The 20,645-nt window shown below is 52.1% G+C and overlaps 9 protein-coding genes across 9 annotated transcripts; 6 read left to right on the forward strand and 3 right to left on the reverse strand.

Moving 5' to 3' along the window:
* Nucleotides 1-428: 428 nt before the first annotated feature.
* On the forward strand, nucleotides 429-1,779 carry J4E79_003635 (uncharacterized protein; the record flags this gene model as incomplete). Its single annotated transcript, XM_049352528.1, has 4 exons — nucleotides 429-630; nucleotides 680-903; nucleotides 952-1,359; nucleotides 1,408-1,779. 4 exons carry the CDS (start codon nucleotides 429-431, stop codon nucleotides 1,777-1,779), a joined length of 1,206 nt encoding a protein of 401 aa, XP_049212907.1.
* A 711-nt stretch (nucleotides 1,780-2,490) lies between these two features.
* Nucleotides 2,491-3,288, forward strand: J4E79_003636 (uncharacterized protein; the record flags this gene model as incomplete). Its single annotated transcript, XM_049352529.1, has 5 exons — nucleotides 2,491-2,511; nucleotides 2,616-2,676; nucleotides 2,729-2,796; nucleotides 2,849-2,929; nucleotides 2,977-3,288. 5 exons carry the CDS (start codon nucleotides 2,491-2,493, stop codon nucleotides 3,286-3,288), a joined length of 543 nt encoding a protein of 180 aa, XP_049212908.1.
* A 443-nt stretch (nucleotides 3,289-3,731) lies between these two features.
* J4E79_003637 (uncharacterized protein) lies at nucleotides 3,732-5,438 on the forward strand (the record flags this gene model as incomplete). Its single annotated transcript, XM_049352530.1, has 1 exon — nucleotides 3,732-5,438. One exon carries the CDS (start codon nucleotides 3,732-3,734, stop codon nucleotides 5,436-5,438), a length of 1,707 nt encoding a protein of 568 aa, XP_049212909.1.
* A 1,998-nt stretch (nucleotides 5,439-7,436) lies between these two features.
* On the reverse strand, nucleotides 7,437-8,371 carry J4E79_003638 (uncharacterized protein; the record flags this gene model as incomplete). Its single annotated transcript, XM_049352531.1, has 3 exons — nucleotides 7,437-7,559; nucleotides 7,609-7,737; nucleotides 8,276-8,371. The coding sequence occupies 3 exons, from the start codon at nucleotides 8,369-8,371 to the stop codon at nucleotides 7,437-7,439; spliced, it is 348 nt and encodes a 115-aa protein (XP_049212910.1).
* A 1,519-nt stretch (nucleotides 8,372-9,890) lies between these two features.
* On the reverse strand, nucleotides 9,891-10,808 carry J4E79_003639 (uncharacterized protein; the record flags this gene model as incomplete). The annotated part of the gene is made up of 2 exons (XM_049352532.1): nucleotides 9,891-10,375; nucleotides 10,427-10,808. The coding sequence occupies 2 exons, from the start codon at nucleotides 10,806-10,808 to the stop codon at nucleotides 9,891-9,893; spliced, it is 867 nt and encodes a 288-aa protein (XP_049212911.1).
* An 802-nt stretch (nucleotides 10,809-11,610) lies between these two features.
* On the reverse strand, nucleotides 11,611-12,473 carry J4E79_003640 (uncharacterized protein; the record flags this gene model as incomplete). The annotated part of the gene is made up of 3 exons (XM_049352533.1): nucleotides 11,611-11,826; nucleotides 11,882-12,195; nucleotides 12,254-12,473. The coding sequence occupies 3 exons, from the start codon at nucleotides 12,471-12,473 to the stop codon at nucleotides 11,611-11,613; spliced, it is 750 nt and encodes a 249-aa protein (XP_049212912.1).
* Nucleotides 12,474-15,407: 2,934 nt separating this feature from the next.
* J4E79_003641 (uncharacterized protein) lies at nucleotides 15,408-17,046 on the forward strand (the record flags this gene model as incomplete). Its single annotated transcript, XM_049352534.1, has 3 exons — nucleotides 15,408-16,121; nucleotides 16,170-16,232; nucleotides 16,279-17,046. The coding sequence occupies 3 exons, from the start codon at nucleotides 15,408-15,410 to the stop codon at nucleotides 17,044-17,046; spliced, it is 1,545 nt and encodes a 514-aa protein (XP_049212913.1).
* Nucleotides 17,047-17,464: 418 nt separating this feature from the next.
* Nucleotides 17,465-18,400, forward strand: J4E79_003642 (uncharacterized protein; the record flags this gene model as incomplete). Its single annotated transcript, XM_049352535.1, has 3 exons — nucleotides 17,465-17,695; nucleotides 17,753-18,020; nucleotides 18,081-18,400. The coding sequence occupies 3 exons, from the start codon at nucleotides 17,465-17,467 to the stop codon at nucleotides 18,398-18,400; spliced, it is 819 nt and encodes a 272-aa protein (XP_049212914.1).
* Nucleotides 18,401-19,783: 1,383 nt separating this feature from the next.
* Nucleotides 19,784-20,294, forward strand: J4E79_003643 (uncharacterized protein; the record flags this gene model as incomplete). The annotated part of the gene is made up of 2 exons (XM_049352536.1): nucleotides 19,784-19,961; nucleotides 20,110-20,294. The coding sequence occupies 2 exons, from the start codon at nucleotides 19,784-19,786 to the stop codon at nucleotides 20,292-20,294; spliced, it is 363 nt and encodes a 120-aa protein (XP_049212915.1).
* Between the last annotated feature and the right edge of the window lie 351 nt (nucleotides 20,295-20,645).

Raw genomic sequence — 20,645 nt, forward strand, 5'->3', positions numbered from 1 at the left:
CCGCGCGGCTCCTGGCAAATCTTCATCTGGCCTCATATCAGCTCTAGTACATAGTCGGCCGTTGCCCAGTGATAGCACGCCTAAACCAGAACCCCCCCTGTGCACCGGCTCTAGAAGTCGTCTGGCTGATTCCCGCTCCGCCCCTCCCCTTCCCTAGCGCAGTCGAGGTATTAGTACCGTCACATTTACTGTACAAGTGCTCTCAACACTTCTCGTCGCTCTTTATCTCCTCATTGCTCCAGCGCTGTTACAGCTGCTTCGTGTTGCTTGTGCCACGCTTGTCCCTTGACGCGCAACACCCGCCATCAGTCAGCAGCGCTAGCCCACTGCTACTGCAACCTTGCAACTTGCATTCCCAGCGCCGCAACCACCTCCTTTGACCTTCACTCAACACCTTTACCGTCCCTCGTTAGCCACCACCCGCAAATATGTCCGACGAGAAGATGAGATCCTCGGTCGAGGCCTCGCGCGACACAGCCCTGCCTGTGCTGCCGACCGTCAACCCAGATGCGCAGAAGCCAGCCCCCGAGGCGCCATCTTTCCATCCTGCAGTATACATTGCAACATGGATCTCGCTCAGTTCCAGCACAATTGTCTTCAACAAGTACATCTTAGACACAGCCAAGTTCCGTACGTTCACTCTGCTCCGCCGCACCTCCGCATTCTAACACACCGGCAGACTACCCCATCTTCCTCACAACATGGCATTTGGTTTTCGCGACCGTCATGACCCAGATCCTCGCCCGCTTCACCACCGTCCTCGACTCCCGGAAAAAGGTGCCCATGACCGGACGCGTATACCTGCGAGCCATCGTCCCCATCGGTATCTTCTTCAGTATGAGCTTGATCTGCGGTAACCAGGCATATCTGTACCTGAGTGTGGCCTTCATCCAGATGCTGAAGGTGAGTTCTCCACGAATTTGGACCTGTAGCAGCTACTGACCTCAGCAGGCTACTATGCCCGTCGCTGTCCTCATCACCACCTGGAGTCTCGGAGTTGCGCCTGTCAACCTCAAGACTCTCGGAAACGTCTCCTTCATCGTCATCGGTGTAGTCATTGCCTCGTTGGGAGAGATCAAGTTCGTCATGGTCGGTTTCCTCTTCCAGGCCGCTGGTATCGTCTTCGAGGCTGTCCGTCTGGTCATGGTTCAGCGCCTTCTCAGCGGTGCCGACTTCAAGATGGACCCGCTCGTCTCCCTCTACTACTACGCCCCTGCTTGCGCCTTCATCAACGGTGTCATTCTCATGTTCACTGAGCTCCCCAAGATGTCTATGGCTGACATCGACCGTGTTGGTCTGACCACTCTGCTGGCCAACGCATCCGTCGCTTTCTTGCTCAACGTCTCCGTCGTTTTCCTGGTACGTTCCTTCTACACACTCCACAAACTACCACTAACACATCTTCAGATTGGCAAGACCTCCTCGCTAGTCCTTACTCTCTCCGGTGTACTCAAGGACATCCTCCTCGTCTTTGCGTCCATGTTCCTTTTCAAGGACCCCGTCTCTCCTCTCCAGGCTTTCGGTTACGCCATCGCGCTTGGCGGTCTCGTCTACTACAAGCTCGGCGGAGAGAAGCTGAAGGAGTACCTCGGCCAGGGCAGCATGAAATGGCAAGAGTTTGGCCACACCCGCCCCGTCCTTCGCAAGTTGATGGTCTTCGCCGCCGTCATCATTGGCATGTTCCTCGTCCTTGGCTCTCTCGGACCCCGCTACGCCCCCGACTCGACCAACCAGGTCTACAACGGCATCGGCAAGCTCATTGGCGACAAGGCTGTATGAAGAACTGGTTCCTTCTAAGATCGGTCTTGGCCATTTTCTAGCTGGGAGTAGGCCTACTTGCAGTACGCTGGTCTACCTCGATTTCCCTTCCCCCTTGTCGTTTTATCTGTAGCTTGGAGCGGGCTTGGAGTGTACGGTGACCGGTGTTTATACGCATAGACGAGCAGGAGCTTTCATGCCGACGGAGCCTTCTTTGATGCTTTTTGTGGTTCGGTACGCGACTGGTGTCAATCGCATGTCAGGGAGCAATGACAGGAAATGATTAAGTAACACGTTTTTGGCACATAGATCTTGCAGGCATTCACAGAACTGCGAGCGAAAGTATATACTTGTAGCTATATAATTGGTAATGCCGTGGAGCATCCGATGCATTTCTTCTACTGTACTTGTGATGCATTTGAAGATAGATAACATGGGCAAACAACGATGAAGCAGATACGACTACTAGTTGACACCGCATGCAGAATACGCTCACGAACTTGGATAACAACTATCGACTTTGACGTTCCATGTTGTCGTGCTGATGCATGCGCGGCCGCTCCTGCCGAGTGGAGTTCTGGAGTTCTCGCTTCGCACGGGCCACACCACGCCAAGCTGCCCTTTCCTGCCAAATTCGAATCGCGAACTTCAGCTTCCTCCCTCAGTCGTTACTAACCCACAGCACAACACGCTCAAAATCAGTCAAGATGGGAATCGACCTCGACCGCCACCATGTTCGAGACGGGCACCGCAGTATGTGATCCCCCGTCGAGTCGGCGCAGCAATGCGCTGGCGACAGCTGTCTTTTAGACGCAACATGAAGCCTTCGAAGGAGAGAGATTGACGAGTATACAGAGGTCCCTAAGTCCACCAACCCCTACGTCAGGCTGTTGGTGCGCCTTTACAAGTTCCTGGCTCGTAAGTGCTTCACCGGACAAATGCGCACATTGTTTGTGCTAACAGCGGACAGGCCGTACCGATGCCAACTTCAACAAGACCGTTCTGCGACGCCTCATGATGTCGAAGACCAACCGTCCCGTAAGACGACCGATCGCGTATTCGACAGAACAGCGTAACTAACACAGCATAGCCGGTCTCCGTTTCCAAGATCGTCGCGAACGCCGCCAACAAGCACTCCGCCAAGGAGCACGCCGGCAAGACCGTCGTCGTTGTACGTAAAGCGATACTACAGCGAAGATTAACGGCTAACATCGTCAGGTCGGCACCGTCACTGACGACAACCGCATGCTTGAGGTCCCCAAGCTCTCCGTTGCGGCTCTCCGCTTCACCGCCTCTGCCCGCGCCCGCATCGAGAAGGCCGGTGGTGAGTGCCTCACCATCGACGAGGTCGCTACCCGCTTCCCCACTGGATCCAACACCCTCCTCCTCCGTGGACCCAAGAACGCCCGTGAGGCCTTCAAGCATTTCGGCTTCGGTCCCCACTCCCACAAGAAGCCTTACGTCGAGAGCAAGGGCCGCAAGTTCGAGCGTGCCCGTGGACGCAGAAGGTCGCGTGGTTTCAAGGTTTAAGCGTGTGCTTACAGCACTCTTGGTTTCTCTGGGTTGGCGTGGTCATGGTCATGGGAATTCTTACGAGGCGCGCTTCATGACTGGCAAAGGCTCTTCGAAAGCCTGCAAAAAGATACTCAATGCTCAACATGAAATGAAAGCATACACATGGGCTCTCCCGAGCTCATGGTTAAATCATGAACAACCATCTTCTATGAACGTGCATGTCGTCACTATTCAACTGTCGGTATGAGCATTCGTGAATTTCACATGCAGGATAATTTGCCCGCAACAGGTAATACTGTATAGCGATGTTGAACGACGAAGTTTTTCGCGTGCTAAATTTTCTGCGGCTCCCCCACATTCAGCCAACCAGCGCTAGCCAATCTAAACCACCCGACGTAATACCCCGACTAGTCACTGCATCACTTGAATGACTTGACATTGACAACAACTCTGGCAAAATGGTCGACAGTCGAAAAGTAGGAGTGCTAGGCGGCGGCCAACTGGGCCGTATGCTAATCGAGGCTGCCAACCGATTGAACGTTCAAGTCAATGTCCTGGACGTCGGGGCATCACCAGCAAAGCAGATATCAGCGCACGACGGCCATATCGAGGGATCTTTCAAGGATGCAGCGGCTGTAAAGAAACTCGCAGAATCATCCGATGTCGTCACTGTCGAGATCGAACATGTCGATACCCATATGCTCGAAGAGGTAGCGGGGCAGGTCGTTGTTGAACCCAGCTGGAAAACACTACGGACCATCAAAGACAAATACGCCCAAAAGCAATACCTGAAAGAGCATGGAGTGGATGTCGCAGATAGCATCGATCTCGAAGGAAAGGGTGTTGCGGGATTGAAGGAAGTAGGTTCGTCATATGGCTATCCGTTCATGCTCAAGAGCAAGACAGAGGCGTATGACGGCAAGGGCAACTTTGTGGTGAAGACGGAGGCGGACGTTGATGCAGCATTTGAGGCCTTAGGAAAGAGGCCGTTGTATGCAGAGCGCTGGGCGGACTTCAGGATGGAGCTCGCAGTCATGGTCGTCAAGACAAAGGACGGCGTGCTCACATTCCCCACTGTCGAGACTGTTCACGAGGACAGCATCTGCAAGCTTACATACGCGCCGCCCAGGAACGTAGCAGAGGAGACGACACAACGAGCGCAGGAACTCGCCAAGAAAGCGATCGGTGCTTTCGAAGGCAAGGGTGTTTTCGGTGTTGAGATGTTCTTGCTCAAAGACGACAGCCTGCTCATCAACGAGATTGCGCCTCGTCCGCACAACTCGGGACATTACACCATCGAAGCCTGCCCCATCTCACAATACGATGCGCATCTCCGAGCCATCCTCGACCTACCCATCTCCCAGTCTAGCCTCCGCCTCCGCGAACCCTCCATTATGCTGAACATCCTTGGCGGCAAGACGCCAGACTCCCACGTCCAAGTCGCGAAGAGGGCTCTTGAGTCACCAAATGCATCAATTCACCTCTACGGAAAAGGCGATGCGCGTCCCGGCCGCAAGATGGGCCACATCACCCTCACAGCCCCCACACTCGCAGCCGCAGAACGCGAGATCCAGCCCCTCGTCGACTTTGTCGACGCCCAAAAGGGAAAGACCGTCGAATCACGCAGCTCAAAAAGCTCCACAGAAGAGCCTCTCGTCGCTGTAATCATGGGTTCAGACTCCGATCTCCCCGTCCTCCGCGCCGGTCTGGAGATCCTCACTAAACTGCAAATCCCCTTCACCACGCGCATCACTAGCGCCCACCGCACCCCCGACTGGCTCCGCGAGTTCTCCAAGACCGCTTCTCAGACGTCTCTGAAAGTCATCATTGGCGCTGCGGGTGGTGCAGCTCATCTACCCGGTATGTGTGCGTCGTGGACCACACTTCCGGTGATTGGTCTGCCCGTCAAGGCGAGTGTGATGGATGGCTGGGACAGTCTTGTTAGCATGACCCAGATGCCGCGTGGCGAGCCTGTTGCTACTGTTGGTATCAATAACTCTACCAATGCTGCGCTGCTTGCTGTGCGCATCCTTGGCGCGGAGGATAAGACGATTCGGGAGAGGTTGAGGGTTTGGATGGAGGGGAATGAGAAGGAGGTTATGCGGAAGGATAAGGCGCTGTTGGAGGATGGTTGGGAGGCTTATCTCAAGGGTATGGGCAAATAAATAGGGCGGGAGGGTCATTGGCTGAGGGACTGAGGGAGCCTGTGCGATGTTTGTGAACATTGGCTGATGGGATATGCAGGGAGTAGAAAACCTGTTTCTGGCCCAAGAAATGAGCCTTCCCTTTACGGATATCTTAAGTGCAGTACACATAAAATGTTACGGAAGTCTTTTACTACTGAGGCTCATTGCGATGATGATGATCATCATCACTGTTCACTCAAGCCTCAACAGCAGCCTCTTCTCCGCACAACACATGAGAGCAACCCTGACTCTTTTATTTACTGCCCTCGCACAGTTGACTCCATGAGGCTCGCGTTTTCCTGTTCTAGCGGTGCTTCTCCCCCACAAGAACATATTCCTGTGATGTGTATCTTTCGAACACATATTGAAATCGCCGTTCGTTTTAGAAGACTCCGCGACACCAAAGCCATAAACCAGTCTTCAGGTGTTTTGGTAAAGTGGTCTTTGAATATGCGGATGAGAGGAGAAGCATGAAGTAAGACAACCATGCGTTTTATAGTCGCAAGGTGGGAAAGAAGAGATCACATGGCCCTTTCATGTAAGTGTTTTGAACGGCTTCTCTTCCTCTTCATGTGACAGTTTCCTACCCGCTTTTCGAGAATAGCTCGTTAAAGAGCATAGGCGTGAACAGAACGACATCGCTCTTACTGTTAGCGGATTTTCATAGTACAAAGGTCCAGTATCTGGCCTGGTCAGACATGATATGTCCGCGAGGAGTTTTTGGAAGTAAGATAGAACGCATGAATGTCCTGTGGATATTCAAGGTGCGAAAAGGCATGGAAAAGAGAAAACCCATAAAGCCATTCGCTCATAGTTTTGAAGCAGAGAGAGAAGTGTGGTGTATAGAAAGAAAGACGGAAGGAGGCGAAGAGGCAGCTTTATATGCGTCAAGAGTCATCCGGAGCGCGCACTCATCGCGCGGAACCGATATGTTTTGAACGAGGAAGCACAGCTTTTCCATGTTTTCTTGGCTCGGCACTTTTTGAATGCCGCCGTATGTGTTCGGAATCGGTACATGAGGTTTCTCATTTCGTGAGTAGAGAAGCGGGGAGACGACAGGCGCATGTATTAGACATTGGTGTTTTTGAAAAAGGGAAGACGCAGACATCATACGATTGTTTTCCTGTTTTGGAAAACTGCATGCAAGTTTGATATGATAGAAGGAAAAGAGACAGTAGTGCGGAGACGTTTTTATCTACCTCTTCCGAGGCGGACGGAGACATGAGTGCGTTCTCGGCAGTTTTGTCGTCTGATATCTTCCTCTCATGCATACACGATTTCCATGCCAATCGTAAATCGTTCTCAGGATGCTTTGTAGCATCAAGTTTCCGGGGACATGCGCTATGGTTTGGACTTTCAGCCAGTTTCGAGAGGCTTAGAAAACGAAGTTCTCATAAAACGATGAGCAGTACGATTTACGTGACGCCGCGCATATAGCGATACTTTGGTATTTTTTTGGAGATAAGTGGACAAGAGAGGCAGAGTGCTCACATGAACATATAACTTGGTCGTTTTGAGAAATTGAGGTAAAAGGAGCGTGTGTAAGAAGCAAGTCAAGGCGAGGAAATGGGAGTTTATATACTCCTCGTGGGAGCGGTGTAAAGGCGCCAATGGATGATGAGTATCTTTCTTCTAGCACTCGCTCATCTTGGGTTTCAAATGTTCAATGACATTTTCCTTTTTGAGAAGCCGATGATGTGCGGCGTACGGGCTTTGAGAACATGAGTTTTGTAAGCACGCCAACCTAGGAAAAAATTGAACACCCTAGAGCCTACGTTGACGTTGAATCACCCACTTTGCAGATTCTTGTCTTGATGTAGTCCGCAGGCCTGTTCAGTTTTTTCCTTGTATGAGGTGTGAGCGTCAATTTGGCGAACTCAACGCCAGTATAGATAAATGAGGGGGACGTGAGAACCAGGGTGCTATGTTTTGATCCGAATGTACCAGGACATGATGATTGGTGTGTTTAGTAAAAGTCTAGATCTCCGCTCGCGCCCAGCACTTTTCTGAGCCGACCTCCAAGTCAGTGTTGCTCTTCCTGCCCATTTTCCAAGCGGCTATCCGCCTCTTTCCAAAGTTATCCTCCTTGCGCCAGCCATACTATCTCGAGGTTCGCAAATTCCTTATATGCCCGAAGCCGTTGCTCAACCGGAGGCTGCTGAACCGGAGGCTGCTGACCTAGTATCCCTATCCGCTGCCGCCTAATCTTGGGCTTGTTCCGCACAATCTCGAGTCGCCGTAAGCCAGAGAGTCCAGTAAAGACATTCGCGTCGCCGACCTGCAGGTGACGTAACAAAGATTCCACCTCGTATTCACGCAGCTGGACTGTCTGAATAGCAAGCATATGTGCAGACGTGCTGAATAGATTGCCCCTGGACTCGCACTCGGCTATTGGGCTATTTAGTACAAAGACGTTGAGGCGATACGCTAAGGTAGCTGTTTCGATGTAGATCTGGCGGCAGGTCTCTGGGAGGTGTAACGCTGATTTGAGTGGCCTGTAGCTTGTTCGCTGTTCGGGGTCTGCGTATGTGTATGCCCACCCGCGTAAAAGCTTGGAGGAGGAACCCAAGAGGAGGCTTATGTAGGGATAGCTTAATGCGTACTGTAGCGATGGAGAGGCGATGTCAGCGTATATCACAAACGAAGTTCTCGAGTCCGAGGCTTACCTCCCATATCTGGTTCCGGAGTTCGCCAGGGAGTTGTAGAAGACGAGAGGTTGCCGTATTACGATTAGCACTGCTTGAGTCAGGGATGTGAAAAAACTCAAAGAGGAAGGATAGTGACATTGCGGCAATATATTCAGACATGTGGGTAACGTCCACGAGCCCATTTGCTTGGAAGACTGCCTTGTTGCCGTCCTTTCGCTGCTGTGACATTGACGCAGAATTATCGGGTTCCGGCGGATGTTCCATGTTGAAGCGTTGGAGCGCGATAAAGTTGGCAATGCGATAGCCCGATATGCAATTTTCGAGGTTGATTGCAGTTTTGTCGATAGAGCTTGTGTGGCGGGGTGGATAACCTGAGCAGCGGTCTGCAATATACTTGACCTGAAAGGAGAGCGCCCATTTCACTTGCTCGTGTAATCAGTGCGCCGTTAGTGCCCAAGGCTCCTGTTCCTATTTTGTTCCTGTTTCATTGATCTGTTCCGGTAGCGACTGTTGTTCGATTCTATATCCATTACATTTTAGCTACCGTGCCCATGACAGAGCCTCTCCTTCCAGACCCTATGGAATTGTTGTCTTCGGAGCCTCATATAACGTTGAAAATTTACGTAACGAGCTCGAGTATCGAGGCTCACAAGCATAGCGATCATTTGCAGCTATAGAAAGCGCCAGCTGCTCTATAGATCACTTCCAACTGAAAGTCAGCCAAGGTCTGCCCTCTCGCTCCCGTATCCGCTGCTCCAGTAGCCTACGGTAAAACTCGACTCCTTTCATTTTGCGGGTTTCCTCGTCCTCTGGATCAAGGTGGTCGAAATCGTGCAAGCCGTCCGCAGTGCGGGGAGCGAGTTCCAAGTGTACCAGACGTGGGAACGATTCAGTGAGATAACCACTTTTGGAATGGGGTACTTTATTGAAGATTCGACCATCGATGGAGGTTCGATACCTTAATCTGAAGTGCCACAAGCCTGCGTTGGATATACGGAGGGATTGAATGTTTCGTAGATACGCGTGATCGGAGACCCATCGAGCCTGGTAAAATTGAGGAATCTTGAAAGTTGTGAGGGCGAAGATCAGCAACCGGGTCTCCGCGTGGATCTGCCTCGAGGTCGCTGGTAGGCGGAGGGCAACATCTTTTGCGGGGGTGCCATCATCGTTCAACGGGATCCCATGGTGCTTGGAATGTGCTCCGCTCCTGCGAATGCGATATCTGATTTTTACATAGGCGCAACTCATGGAGTATTCCCAGATCTGGATTCGGAGTTCGGCTGGTAAGCGTAGTAGAGGTGAAACGGATGCGTTGCGTTGTGAGCTGTTCAGTTAGCAATGCCCGACTGCAGTGAGTTGATATCTTACATGGCTAGCTTGTCTTCCGGCACCGGCATCGGGACAGGCTCTCCATCGCCTTGATGCAAAGAAGACGATTGGTTCTCTGACTGCACGCGCATCTGGTTTTTGTTGGTCACCTGCATCGTCATTCCGTGGCTATGTGTTCGCGAGCGGTTAGGTAGCCTTCAGGCGTCGTTGTCGCGTAATGGGGAAGCTGCGATATTGCGAATCTGTAGATGTAGAGCTCTAGCAGGTGTTTGCCGTTGGTTTCTAGAGAGTTTTCGGTACATAAGCTGAGTGGTATAGGGAAATCGGCAAGCTTAAATCGTGTGCTAGCTCCGAAGGTGTACTTTGGTTGAGAGATCCGAGGTTTTGCCCGGAACCAACCGAAGCTGAGGCTTACAATCAAAACGCTTCGGGGTAGGTGTATATGTGTGATGCTCTAGGTCTCTTGTCCGGGAGTCGCCTCTTTGTCGTTCTCTTCCCTAGACTTCGCCTCTGTACTTCCCTCTTCCTCTGCATCCTCGTCACTCTTCTTCAAATAAACCACCATTCCGTTCAGCGCATTCCCATGCTTTTCAAACTCTCTTAGCACCACCTTTTCCCTGCCTTTTATCCACTTCTTGCCCACCTCATTGCACTCCTCCAATCGCTCTTTCTTCTCCTTCGTTTGCGCATACACACTGTAGTCGTCCAGAATTTCGTTGCCAACATACAGCACCGGGTCTTTCGATTTGAGGAAAGTTGGTAGAAGAAGGAACCAATCCACGAAGGGCGAGTAAACGAAGGAGCAAGACGTAATGCGAGCCTGAAGATCGGAGTCAAGGACCGTGATAGAGAGGTGCGATAGAAATTCGATGTCGAGGGTTGTGAATGCTGGGTCTTGGGCGAAACACTGTATCTTAACGTCCTTGTTTTCGTCTTTGACTATCTTATAATCAGTTCGGGTACGTGCAACAGATAGAGACGATGACATACGTCGCCCGAATACATCGACAAACAGTACAAGCTGCCAGAGACTCCTCCACCGATGCGCCCAGTCTCGACTGAAACTGCCGATGCCAATGCATACCGCTTCTTCGACACCCCATTTGCCATGGGCGCTCCTCTTCTCCACAATCTCTTTGACTTGCTTCGCAAGCAGCGTATCATCCCACCGCTCTTGAAGCAGGCGAAAATCGTCCAATAATTTTTCTGCCGTCAAACCCTCTACTATCCTCGTAGGCAAGGACCCAGCATCTGCCTCCTTCTTCCCTTTCCCATCAAGCGAAATACTCGCCAAGCCATGGGTAATGACAGTCCACCCATCCTCACTCTGCACCTCCTTCCTCTTAACGCGGCCTCTTCCTTTCTTACTCATCTCGCCTCTACCTCTTCACACCTGGCTCGTTGCTCAGTCTCGGCAAAAACCAAAGCGCATACTCCCTTCACCACAAGCGCACCTCAAACCCACAATGACGCACACTGCACAAAAAAGCTGCACCGATCGTCGCGTCGTCGACTTAAGGTGCGGCTTGCATGGGCGCGTAAGTAAGGCGTGGCCAAAGTATCGAGGGCGAGGCGATGACGGGAAGGGACCACCTGGGCGCGTAGAAAATCATCGTGAGAGGCCAGGGTCTGGTTGGGTTTTAGTGGGGAAAGGGAGGCTCGGAACGGGATTTCCGAGGCGGAACGGCGGCGACCTTGGCTGTGGCCCGCCAAACCACAGTAAAGATTGTGTGGGAACTGTGCCTCCCTTGATTAGGGGTCTGCTATCTGGCCTGCAGCTGTAGTTTAAGCCATCCGCTCATGTCGGCGTTGCGTATGCGGATCAGGCCTCCTGCTGACGGCTTATACACACAACCTATTTTTTGTAGTAGTCGGTATAAGCATGACGGCATATAGCTTACAGTGAGTGAGCGACTAGTGGGGTTGCAAGTATTGGAATTATGGATGGTATTGGATGTGTAGCTTCTGTACATCATACCGCACAGTAACGTGTTATGTGCCCCTAAGAAAGACCGTCATAGCTGCTGAACAGCTGGTCCACCAACCACCCAGATCAAAGCACCGCGTACGCTCCAAATCGAGATCGTCGCTTCAAAAGAGACCGGATATCTTTCGCGCCAAAACTCCTTGCCCATAAAAAGACTATATTCGCTGATAAAAGTCAGGTTCGTACACTAGACAACCCATGTAATCCAGGACGCCGCTGCAAGCATTGCCGGCACTATGATCGATGCATAGGTGTTGACGACCATGTTGTGTGGCGCTGGCGATGATGTTGTCGAGTATACGATTTGAAAGCCAATGTGATCGTCGACGTTTGTTGTGTTAACGCAGTTTGAGCTGTTGACTTCGGGAACATCCTCTGGTTCGGCGAAAGTGATGTCGGCACACTATTGGAATCTATTAGCAACTATGCGGCTGTCATGTTCAGGCGCTTGCACTCACGTTGTAAAGAGCAGCGCCGTGTTGCGCAAGCTCAATAATCTGGATAGTCGCATTGTCTCCAACCTGGGGTGTATAGTTGGCAGGTAATGGAACTTGCGGTAGACAGAAAGAACCGGGGTATTCCTGGTTTGTAGGTCCTGTGATCTGGAAGACTGGAACCATGGTGTGCGAGTAATTCAGCGGTTCGTTGCCGTAACCCATGTTGACGTAGAACATGGCGAGCGAGTGGCCTGGGAACCATCCGGGTTGGATTGCGACGGCGCCACCGTTAACCGGCCACTTTGTGCGATTTTGCGACATTGGCATGCCACCACCTAGAAGTTCATGTTAGTTATCTTCTCCTGCGCGGAATACCCAATCGGGAAAACGTACATGGGTACATCCATTGCATGCCGTATGGAAATCCATATGTGCCGGTGTCTTCGTGGTAGTTGATACCAATCGAGCCATCAGGGATCGATGGGTCTGTGTCAGACTTGGTTCCGTTGGTGTGGATGTTGTTTCCTCTCCATCCTGGGTAGACGATAACGGTATGTGCAGTAGCGAGTGACCAGGTAGCGGCGATAAAAACGAGCTCGGTAAAACGAAACATCTTGGCGGTGCGATGTGGAAAGCAAAGACTGTTGCGTAGCGGAAGTCCTTATCTTTAACGAATCTGGACCCGTCAGCTTTGGGGTACACGATTTGATGGTAGTCGACGCAGAACGGGCAGCGTGCGGTGGCGGGGGGCATCAGCACTTATGGATTACGGGACTTGGCCTCGAGGGCCTCGTGCAACCATGGCATTGCTCGCCAAAGAGACGCTTCAGGCGAATGAACAGAGCAAAACGGGCCCGCCAGCATGGCCAGCCTTTGCATGTCAGCCCTCGAAGCATTGAGTAGGCAGCGAATAGGCACGTCGCTAGCATATTGAATCTACAGGGGCCAGCGACCACTGAGCTTCGCGTATGCAGGTCTTGTCGGGCGGGAGGGAAAGCCTCTGTCGGCGGAGCGAATAGCGTCCGAGGTGGCCATGCGCATGGCGCCTCTGATTTGCAGAGGCGTGTGATGACTTTGCAGAGTCTCGGCAGTCCGGCCAGGCACCTCTAAGCGCCCAACTACTCCAGAGTCCACATGCCCACCAGCAGACAGCGAGGAAGGTTTCCGGATCTGAAAAATGCCCTCTTCCGCGCGACTCGGCCGTGATAGTGTGACCAAGGCGTGATGCAGAATCTTGAAACGCCGCAGCTACACCGCGTAGGCGACGTCTATGTTCGTGTGAGAAGAATGCTGAACGACGCAGACAATCGCGCGCACAGTCAGCTAGCCGCCACTGGCCCCCAACGGACGGCGATCAACGCCCTCGCCGCAATATAATCCCCAGCCGTCAACATGCGCATGTTTCTATCCTCATATCGCTGCATGAAGGCTGCAGTGCGACAGCTGGGGAAGGCCGAGTGTCGACGATGCTGATTGGGAGCTTGTTTCGCCGCCCCTGGTCGCTTGGAAGTGTCCACTGCGCCGGGACGAACGAAGCCTCCATTCGCAATAACCAATTGCTTGAAAAGGCATCTCTTCTGGGCCCGCGTCGTGCCGAGCGCACCAGCACACCATCCGCGCAATGCCATCTTTCCTGCGGTTCGCTGCTAGTGCCTGTCTGTACGGCGCGAGGTACCGCATTCGTACTCCCCTTGCTTGAGTCAAACGAACATCTTTGCGCACCGGGGTTAGCAGCGGACAAGCATCGCTTTAGCCAAGCGCCATGAGATTGTCGATCGTGTTGGACGCAGGGTGCACGGGTTCGTTGATTCTGGCGTCCGGGATAGCGGTTGCGTGAGGTACGACCGCAGTTGATGCTGCCAGGTGTGGTGCCATGAGCGCCTTCCTCGAGCACTGAGAGACCACGGCCACCTTCCTGCGATGGGGCTTCTTGCCTCGTCACTCAAGTCATGCCTTCCAATATCGCAGGTGTAAACTGTATCCACCTGACAGGTCTTTCTGGCTCTGCTTGTCACCAACCGTCCTGCATCGATATTCTTCGATGACCGCGGCGTTCATCGAACATTATTACTCAGTTCGATTTTAACTTCGATCACCACCCGACACCAGAGCTACTGACATGTTGTCGCTTGTCCCAGCGCGGAAAAGAAAGGAAGCCCATAACGCGATACAACTATCTCGTGATAAAGGCAAGGTCCGCGTCATCGAGCGATCAGCAGAAGGGTACTCCAGCGGCTCCACGAAGAACCTACAGGGGCGCAACAGCACCCCTGCTAGCCGTACCTTTACTACACTTCGTCGTGGAAGCATCAGAATCTTCTCAATCTTCCGCAATGGCAAGAGTTGTTACCCATTTCTGCCTGGTACCTCCTGGCTTCTACTGATAGTACCAACAGGTTCCGCTCCCAGCTCCGGCGAGGCTACCTTTGGTAGCACTGGGTCAACGGTCAACAAACTAGCAGACGTACCACGTGTCGATAACATCAATTCCTACTCCAACTCTCCTCTACAGTGCCCTGTCGTTCCCGATGTACCTATGACTCTACCAGCTCTCTCCCTAGATCCGGACTCTTCATCGTTACTCCAACTCACAAACGCTGCCGTCTTCGATGGCGAATCAGAACCTATACCAAGAACCCGCACTCCGCCTCCTACACCCATGACAACAAGCTGGTCAACACCAAGTCTCTCCCAGCAACTCACCGCCAAGATTTCCAACGCCCTAATGAACAACGATACGGTGGTACGTCGACCCAAAATGAGCTCTCGGCCAATGGTTCGAACAGACCATTTCAAGCATCCAAGCGATGATCAGCGAACTACCACCTCGCCCAAAAGCGCCATGTCAGAGGTTCCTTCGCTTCCATCGAGTGTCCTGAGCCCCTCCAGCAGCGTCGCACCGCTGAGCCAGTCCACTGCACCGACATCGTTGGTCTCATCAGGCGCGCCGCTGTCTGCTGAAACCACCTATCGAAGTCAGAACGGTCGTCATATAACCGACAATCAACCTGCGCTCTATTGTGAGGCGACCCCAGAACGTTTGCCTCCAAGATTCCTTGTCTTTCCACGTCAAGATGCTCCGCGACTGTGTGAGCCTTCCGTTGCGACTATTGAGAATGCAGCAGCGGCGAAGATCTTCTTCGAGTCACACTTCAATCAGCTTCTCGGTACCAAGGTCACGCCACGATCTATGCGTCGCCGCCAAATGGAACGGAAGGTATTCACCATGGCTATACCAAACGAGCAACGTCACTCCAAAAGGCGAGAATAGTATCTTGCAGAGACACATCATCTGCGTCAAACCCGTGTCATGAAGTCGAATACCCTAGCGCGTCAGACGATGAAAGGCGTGCACATTTCCAATTACGACATCGTAAGAGTCCTCGGGAAAGGTAGCTTCGGTGTTGTGCGTCTCGTCCGCGAGAAGAGCGACAATTGCGGCAGTCTACGCGGAAGCAGCTGCAGTATGGGATATCTCGATGGCTCATTGACGCCAAAAACTGATAGACCTTCCCCGACCATCCGCAGACAAAAGCAAGTCTTCGCCATGAAGGTCATCAGAAAGTCGGATATGCTTCGCAATAGCCAAGAGGGACATTTGCGAGCAGAGCGAGACTTTCTAGTCGCGTCAGAGAACTCGCGATGGGTAGTTCCCCTCATTTCTGCTTTCCAGGACAACAACAACCTTTATCTCGTCATGGAATACATGATGGGCGGCGACTTCCTGGGCCTCCTTCTTCGCGAAGACATCCTCGATGAGAACGTCGCAAAGTGGTATCTCGCAGAGATGATACTGTGCATCGAGGAGGCACACAAGATGAACTGGATCCATCGCGATGTCAAGCCCGACAACTTCTTGATCACGTCGTCTGGCCATCTCAAGATCTCCGACTTTGGCCTCGCCTTTGATGGACATTGGGCTCACAACCAGACTTACTACAACGAGCAACGATACGGTCTACTCCGCGACTTGGATCTACATGTCAAAGGCGACGCACAAGACGTTGAAGAAGACAAGGATCGATCAGACGCTCACAAGACCATGAATCTCGTCAATGGAAGCGCAGCGGCCCGCGGTCGTTACCATACCAGACAAGCCTCAACGCATGGACCTATCATCGACTGGTTAAATCGAGAGCAGAGGCGTGAATTCGCCAAGAGTGTCGTTGGTACGAGCCAATATATGGCACCAGAGGTCATACGAGGCGAAAGCTACGACGGTCGCTGTGACTGGTGGAGCATTGGTATTATATTATACGAGGTATGTGGGCATGAGATGTCATGCTTGTTTACACTGACGATTTCGTAGTGCCTTTACGGCTGCACGCCCTTCTTCTGCGATAACCGCCAAGCTACGAAGATGCGCATCCTTGTAGGTTTGGCTATGATACGCTGCGTTCTGGTGCTAACTCGCGCAGGATCATAGGAGGTGGCTGCGATTCCCATCTGACCAACGTTATGCCCGTCCCAACATCGACCGCGTCCCACTCATGCCAGTTTCACGCAACGCAATCGACCTCATGATGCGACTGCTCGAGGACAGACAAGATCGTCTCTCAGCTAAGCGATACCGTGAGAACGACTGGGTACTCCGCGACAAAGCTGCTGGTGCGCGCCGCAATCGTAACGTCAACACCACTGGTCATATTGTTTACCCCAATGATGCCGAAGACATTAAGTCGCACCCGTTCTTCCGCAACATCCAGTGGTCACAACTGCATCTGACTCGTCCGCCATTCGTACCACGCGTTCACGGCGGTCAGCCAATCACCAAATACTTCGACGATGAAGCCGAGATCATGAGCGCGTCTGACCATCTCGACTCTTCAAGCTACGAAGCTCTCGGAGGGCTGGCAGACCCTGCGATAGATGTTCAAGATGGTGAGAACGATGTCACGTTCCCGGTCCAGCCGACTGCCCAGCATGATGGTGCAGCTACGCCCGCTCAAGAAGGGTTCGCTAAGTCATTGCGGGACATGAAGAGACGCAAGAGGGAAAAGAAACGACCGCGCGACAAGCTTCTTCGAGATCCAGATGTCAGCCAAACTGTTTTGGAGATCAGGAAGAAAGGTGCTTTCGTGGGCTACACTTATCGTAGGCCTAGGTTCTCGTTGCTAGACTTAGAGGACAAGATCGCTGCAAGACCTCACATCACACGCGGTGGGATAGTCGCTGCGAGTGCTTAGTGCCGTAGGTTCTTTGTGCTCTCTGCGGAGTGTAGGGTTTCTTCGAAATGGATTGTTGAGTTCTTGAGTCCATCGGGATGCGCATGGTCCTGTAATTGCTGTTCGATTATTACTAGAAGATGTAATCTCTCTCACCTTGACCGCCATCTCAGTCTCCCACCTCAGCGGTCAGCATCACATTGAAGATACTACTAGCGCCGTCTGGAGCACAGGTGAGATCTATATCATGGTCGTCTTGTTCAGTAACAAACCTTCCTACACCACACTTTCCGTCTAAACCTCATCACACAACAATTACAGTCAAGCAAAAGCGATACATCCCCTCAACATGATGCTCTCCAGAGCCATTCTGCTATGCTTTGCCGCAATTACTAGCATCACCGTCGGTACTGCCTCCGCAAGAGACCCCAACGACACAATGCCAGCTTTTCTCAGCCATAAAGGCAAGCCCATACCCGTCGACAAGCCCACTCTCAACCCTCCAGTTTTGGACATAAGCGAGTATCTGGTCAAACAGCTCAAGCACCAGACAGTAAACGAGGTCAAAATGTGGAACGACAGCAAGATTAACTACGCGTGCAAGAAGATATTTACTAAAGAAGGCTACGAAGTCGAGGCTATTGAGATGTTCGAGGTTACGTATGAAGATGTGAGTTTGAAATGATGTCTGTTGTTGTTAAATGACGATGTGCTAACGAGTCTGCAGTGCGACGAGACACCATGGGTCATGTGCCGCCACAAAGACGCCTGGTATCAACCTGACCTCATGGAATTCTACATCGGCCTGATTCCCGTCAACATGCGTCGATTCAACCGCCATTTCATCGCACTGCCGGCCGACGACAAAGGTGGCCGGGATGCTTACAATGACTACGACACCATAGTCTGGAAAGGGCAAGCCAGTCTGCACAGTATCATCGCCGAATCCGCAAAGTCATTGGGCCAGTATGTAGGCGGAGGCTTTCCAATATGGAGTAAGTCACCTCGCGCTCTCCACCATCACTCTTTTTGCTTCTACTGACCACTCGCTATAGGTTCTGGTACTCTCGCTTGGTCCGATCAGACGTGGGCTGACCTCGTTGAGCACAACGCCACAGCAGTGATGAACCCTACGTCTCAGATTTCTCTCGAAGAGGCATTCGCTCAGACTATGGTGCTTGCCATTGCGGAGATGCAGGACGTACCTTTGGGTGCTTTCATCCCCGAGTATAACAAGATTTCGGTGTTGGTCACCAGCTTGTGGGAGAGCTTCATGTGGGTCTTACTTGTTAGTAACCTGTTATTTTGCCATGAGAGGATTTTGGAGGATAGTCCGGCGGGTTTGCCGGGGCAGCTGCCGGATATTGAGGTCTAGGTTGGCATGTCTGATGGAACTGGTGGTAGCTAGGGAATGATCGAGTTGGCTTCACAAACGGGTCAAGTCAAGGCTGAGCTTGGAAAGAAATCGAGTTCTTCATGTCTTTGGTGGAGGTATGAACATCTATCCAGATACACCCAATCAAAATTAAAAACTATCCCGTCTCCCTCTCTTCCACCACCTCCTCTCACTCGTCCCACCAGCCCCACGTCCAGTATTCCTCCACAAATCTCTTAGATACCGGCCGTATACCGCATACAACACACTGGCTATCACACAAATCGCAATAACGCCCGTAGAAACACCCAGACCGATTGATGCTGGCACACTAAGACCGCGGTCAGGCTCTGCTGTAATTGAGGGTAGCGCGGTGGGTGAAGAGGGAGTTGCATCAGACGAAGACGAAAAGAGAGTTGTCTGTAGACTGGAAGATGGGTCTGGAGGAGGCGTTGTAGAAGTAGAAGTAGTGGGAATCACAGAAGAGGACTTGTCATCTCCAGTCTCAGTAGTTGAGGTAGTCGTTCCGGCGTCAGTCGTCGAGGGTACTATAGTGACAGGATCCGGTCTCGTGACTATGGGAAAAGTCTCCAGATCAGTTGGGGTTGTAGGTGTCGCGTTTATGGTAGTCACGATAGTAGTGGCGGGACCCATCGATATGATGATCGGAGGGTCGCCACCGGTTTTCGTGGATGCCGACATTGTCACTAACGTTGCTTGTCGGTGTTGTGATGGGCCTTGGTGGTCTCGTGGCTATATGAGGGGTATGAGGGGGGTGAAATGCGGTGACATGGTGGAGGATTGTGGGAGAGTAGGAGCGACAGAGTACCTGTGTTGTTAGATGCTTGCTTGGGAAACGGGATGCGACATATCGTTTGCTTGGTGGTGTGACGGGTGAGTGTGCTGGCGTGGAGTTGTTGGGGTCGCGTGGTGGTGGGTTGTTTGCTTGGTCGATATAGGACTGGAATTCTTCTATGGATCAAAGAACGAGATATATTCCTGGAGTTCATGAAGCATCATAGGTATGTATATCTTGATGGGAGCTGAATGTATCGCAAAGACTACCTACCTAGGTAGGTAGAGAGTCCTGGAGACAGTGGTTGGCAGATGATATGTGTAAAATTTACCCCTACGCTCATTTGTATAACCCAAACCCTCATATCTTTTACAACACGCAAATCAACTAATTGGTCGTAGTAGTAGTTCTTTTGTTTGCATCCGCCTGTTGGTGTTCGGGCAGGGCAGCGAGCTCGGTGCTGGAGTCAAGAAGGTCCGACGAACACGGAACTCGGACGTCACCCATATCCGGACTCACTCAACGACCGTTTGTTTCAAGACATTCCTTTTGCATATACCCCACAGCTGCAATAACGGAACTACATCATGTCAGCCTCGGACGACCTCACGAATCTTGCGACCCCGCCAGCGTGCATTGCAGACTTTTGTCTGATCCCCCTGGGCACCCCCACAGCATCGGTATCTAATGAAGTCGCGGAAGTGCAGCGGCTCCTCAAGAAAAGCGGTTTGGATTATTCGATGCATTCCGCGGGGACAACAGTTGGTATGTGCCTGCACACACCCGACCTTCTGAATTCTGTACGCTCTCGCGTGCGAGCCAACCCTCTTCTCGGCCGGTATGCGGGCCTGGTGGCTTGGAAGGTGGAGGGGTATATGGAACATTCTTGAATGTGCATGCTAATTATGGTTAGAGGGCTCGTGGGACGACGTTATGCGGGTCATAGGGCAATGCCATGCGATGTTGCATCAGAATGGGATTGTGAGGATTCAGAGCGACATTCGTGTGGGGAGCAGGACCGACAAGAAGCAAGGATTCAAGGACAAGGTGGACGCTGTGGAGAAGCTGCTCAAGGAGGATCAAGGCGCAGCGTTGTAATGGGCCGAGTATCAGGATGCGCGTGACTGAAGGAATGTGTGTGTTGTCTCAGTTCCAAGGTCGCCAGGTCATCCACGTGTACCAACCACCTGCGATAACGACGGATGCATGAAAACAAATTTCACGACTACAGATGATGTACCCGCGCACGGCAGATGTGCCTGCCAAAGCTCGGATGGTGATTCAAACAATCGGCCGCTGCTATTATTGGGCAATTTCCTACTCGACGGCGTGGAGCTGCTGGGGTAGCTGGGCTATAGCGAAGATGGGGAAATTAGTACCTGACAGGCCAAACGGCAGCGATGGAAGCATATTGTGTTGACATGTGGCTAGACGTAGGGCTTTTTGAAA

Source organism: Alternaria viburni (assembly GCF_023758015.1).
Source record: "Alternaria viburni strain BMP 2772 chromosome Unknown scaffold_6, whole genome shotgun sequence".
Lineage (NCBI taxonomy): Eukaryota > Fungi > Ascomycota > Dothideomycetes > Pleosporales > Pleosporaceae > Alternaria > Alternaria viburni.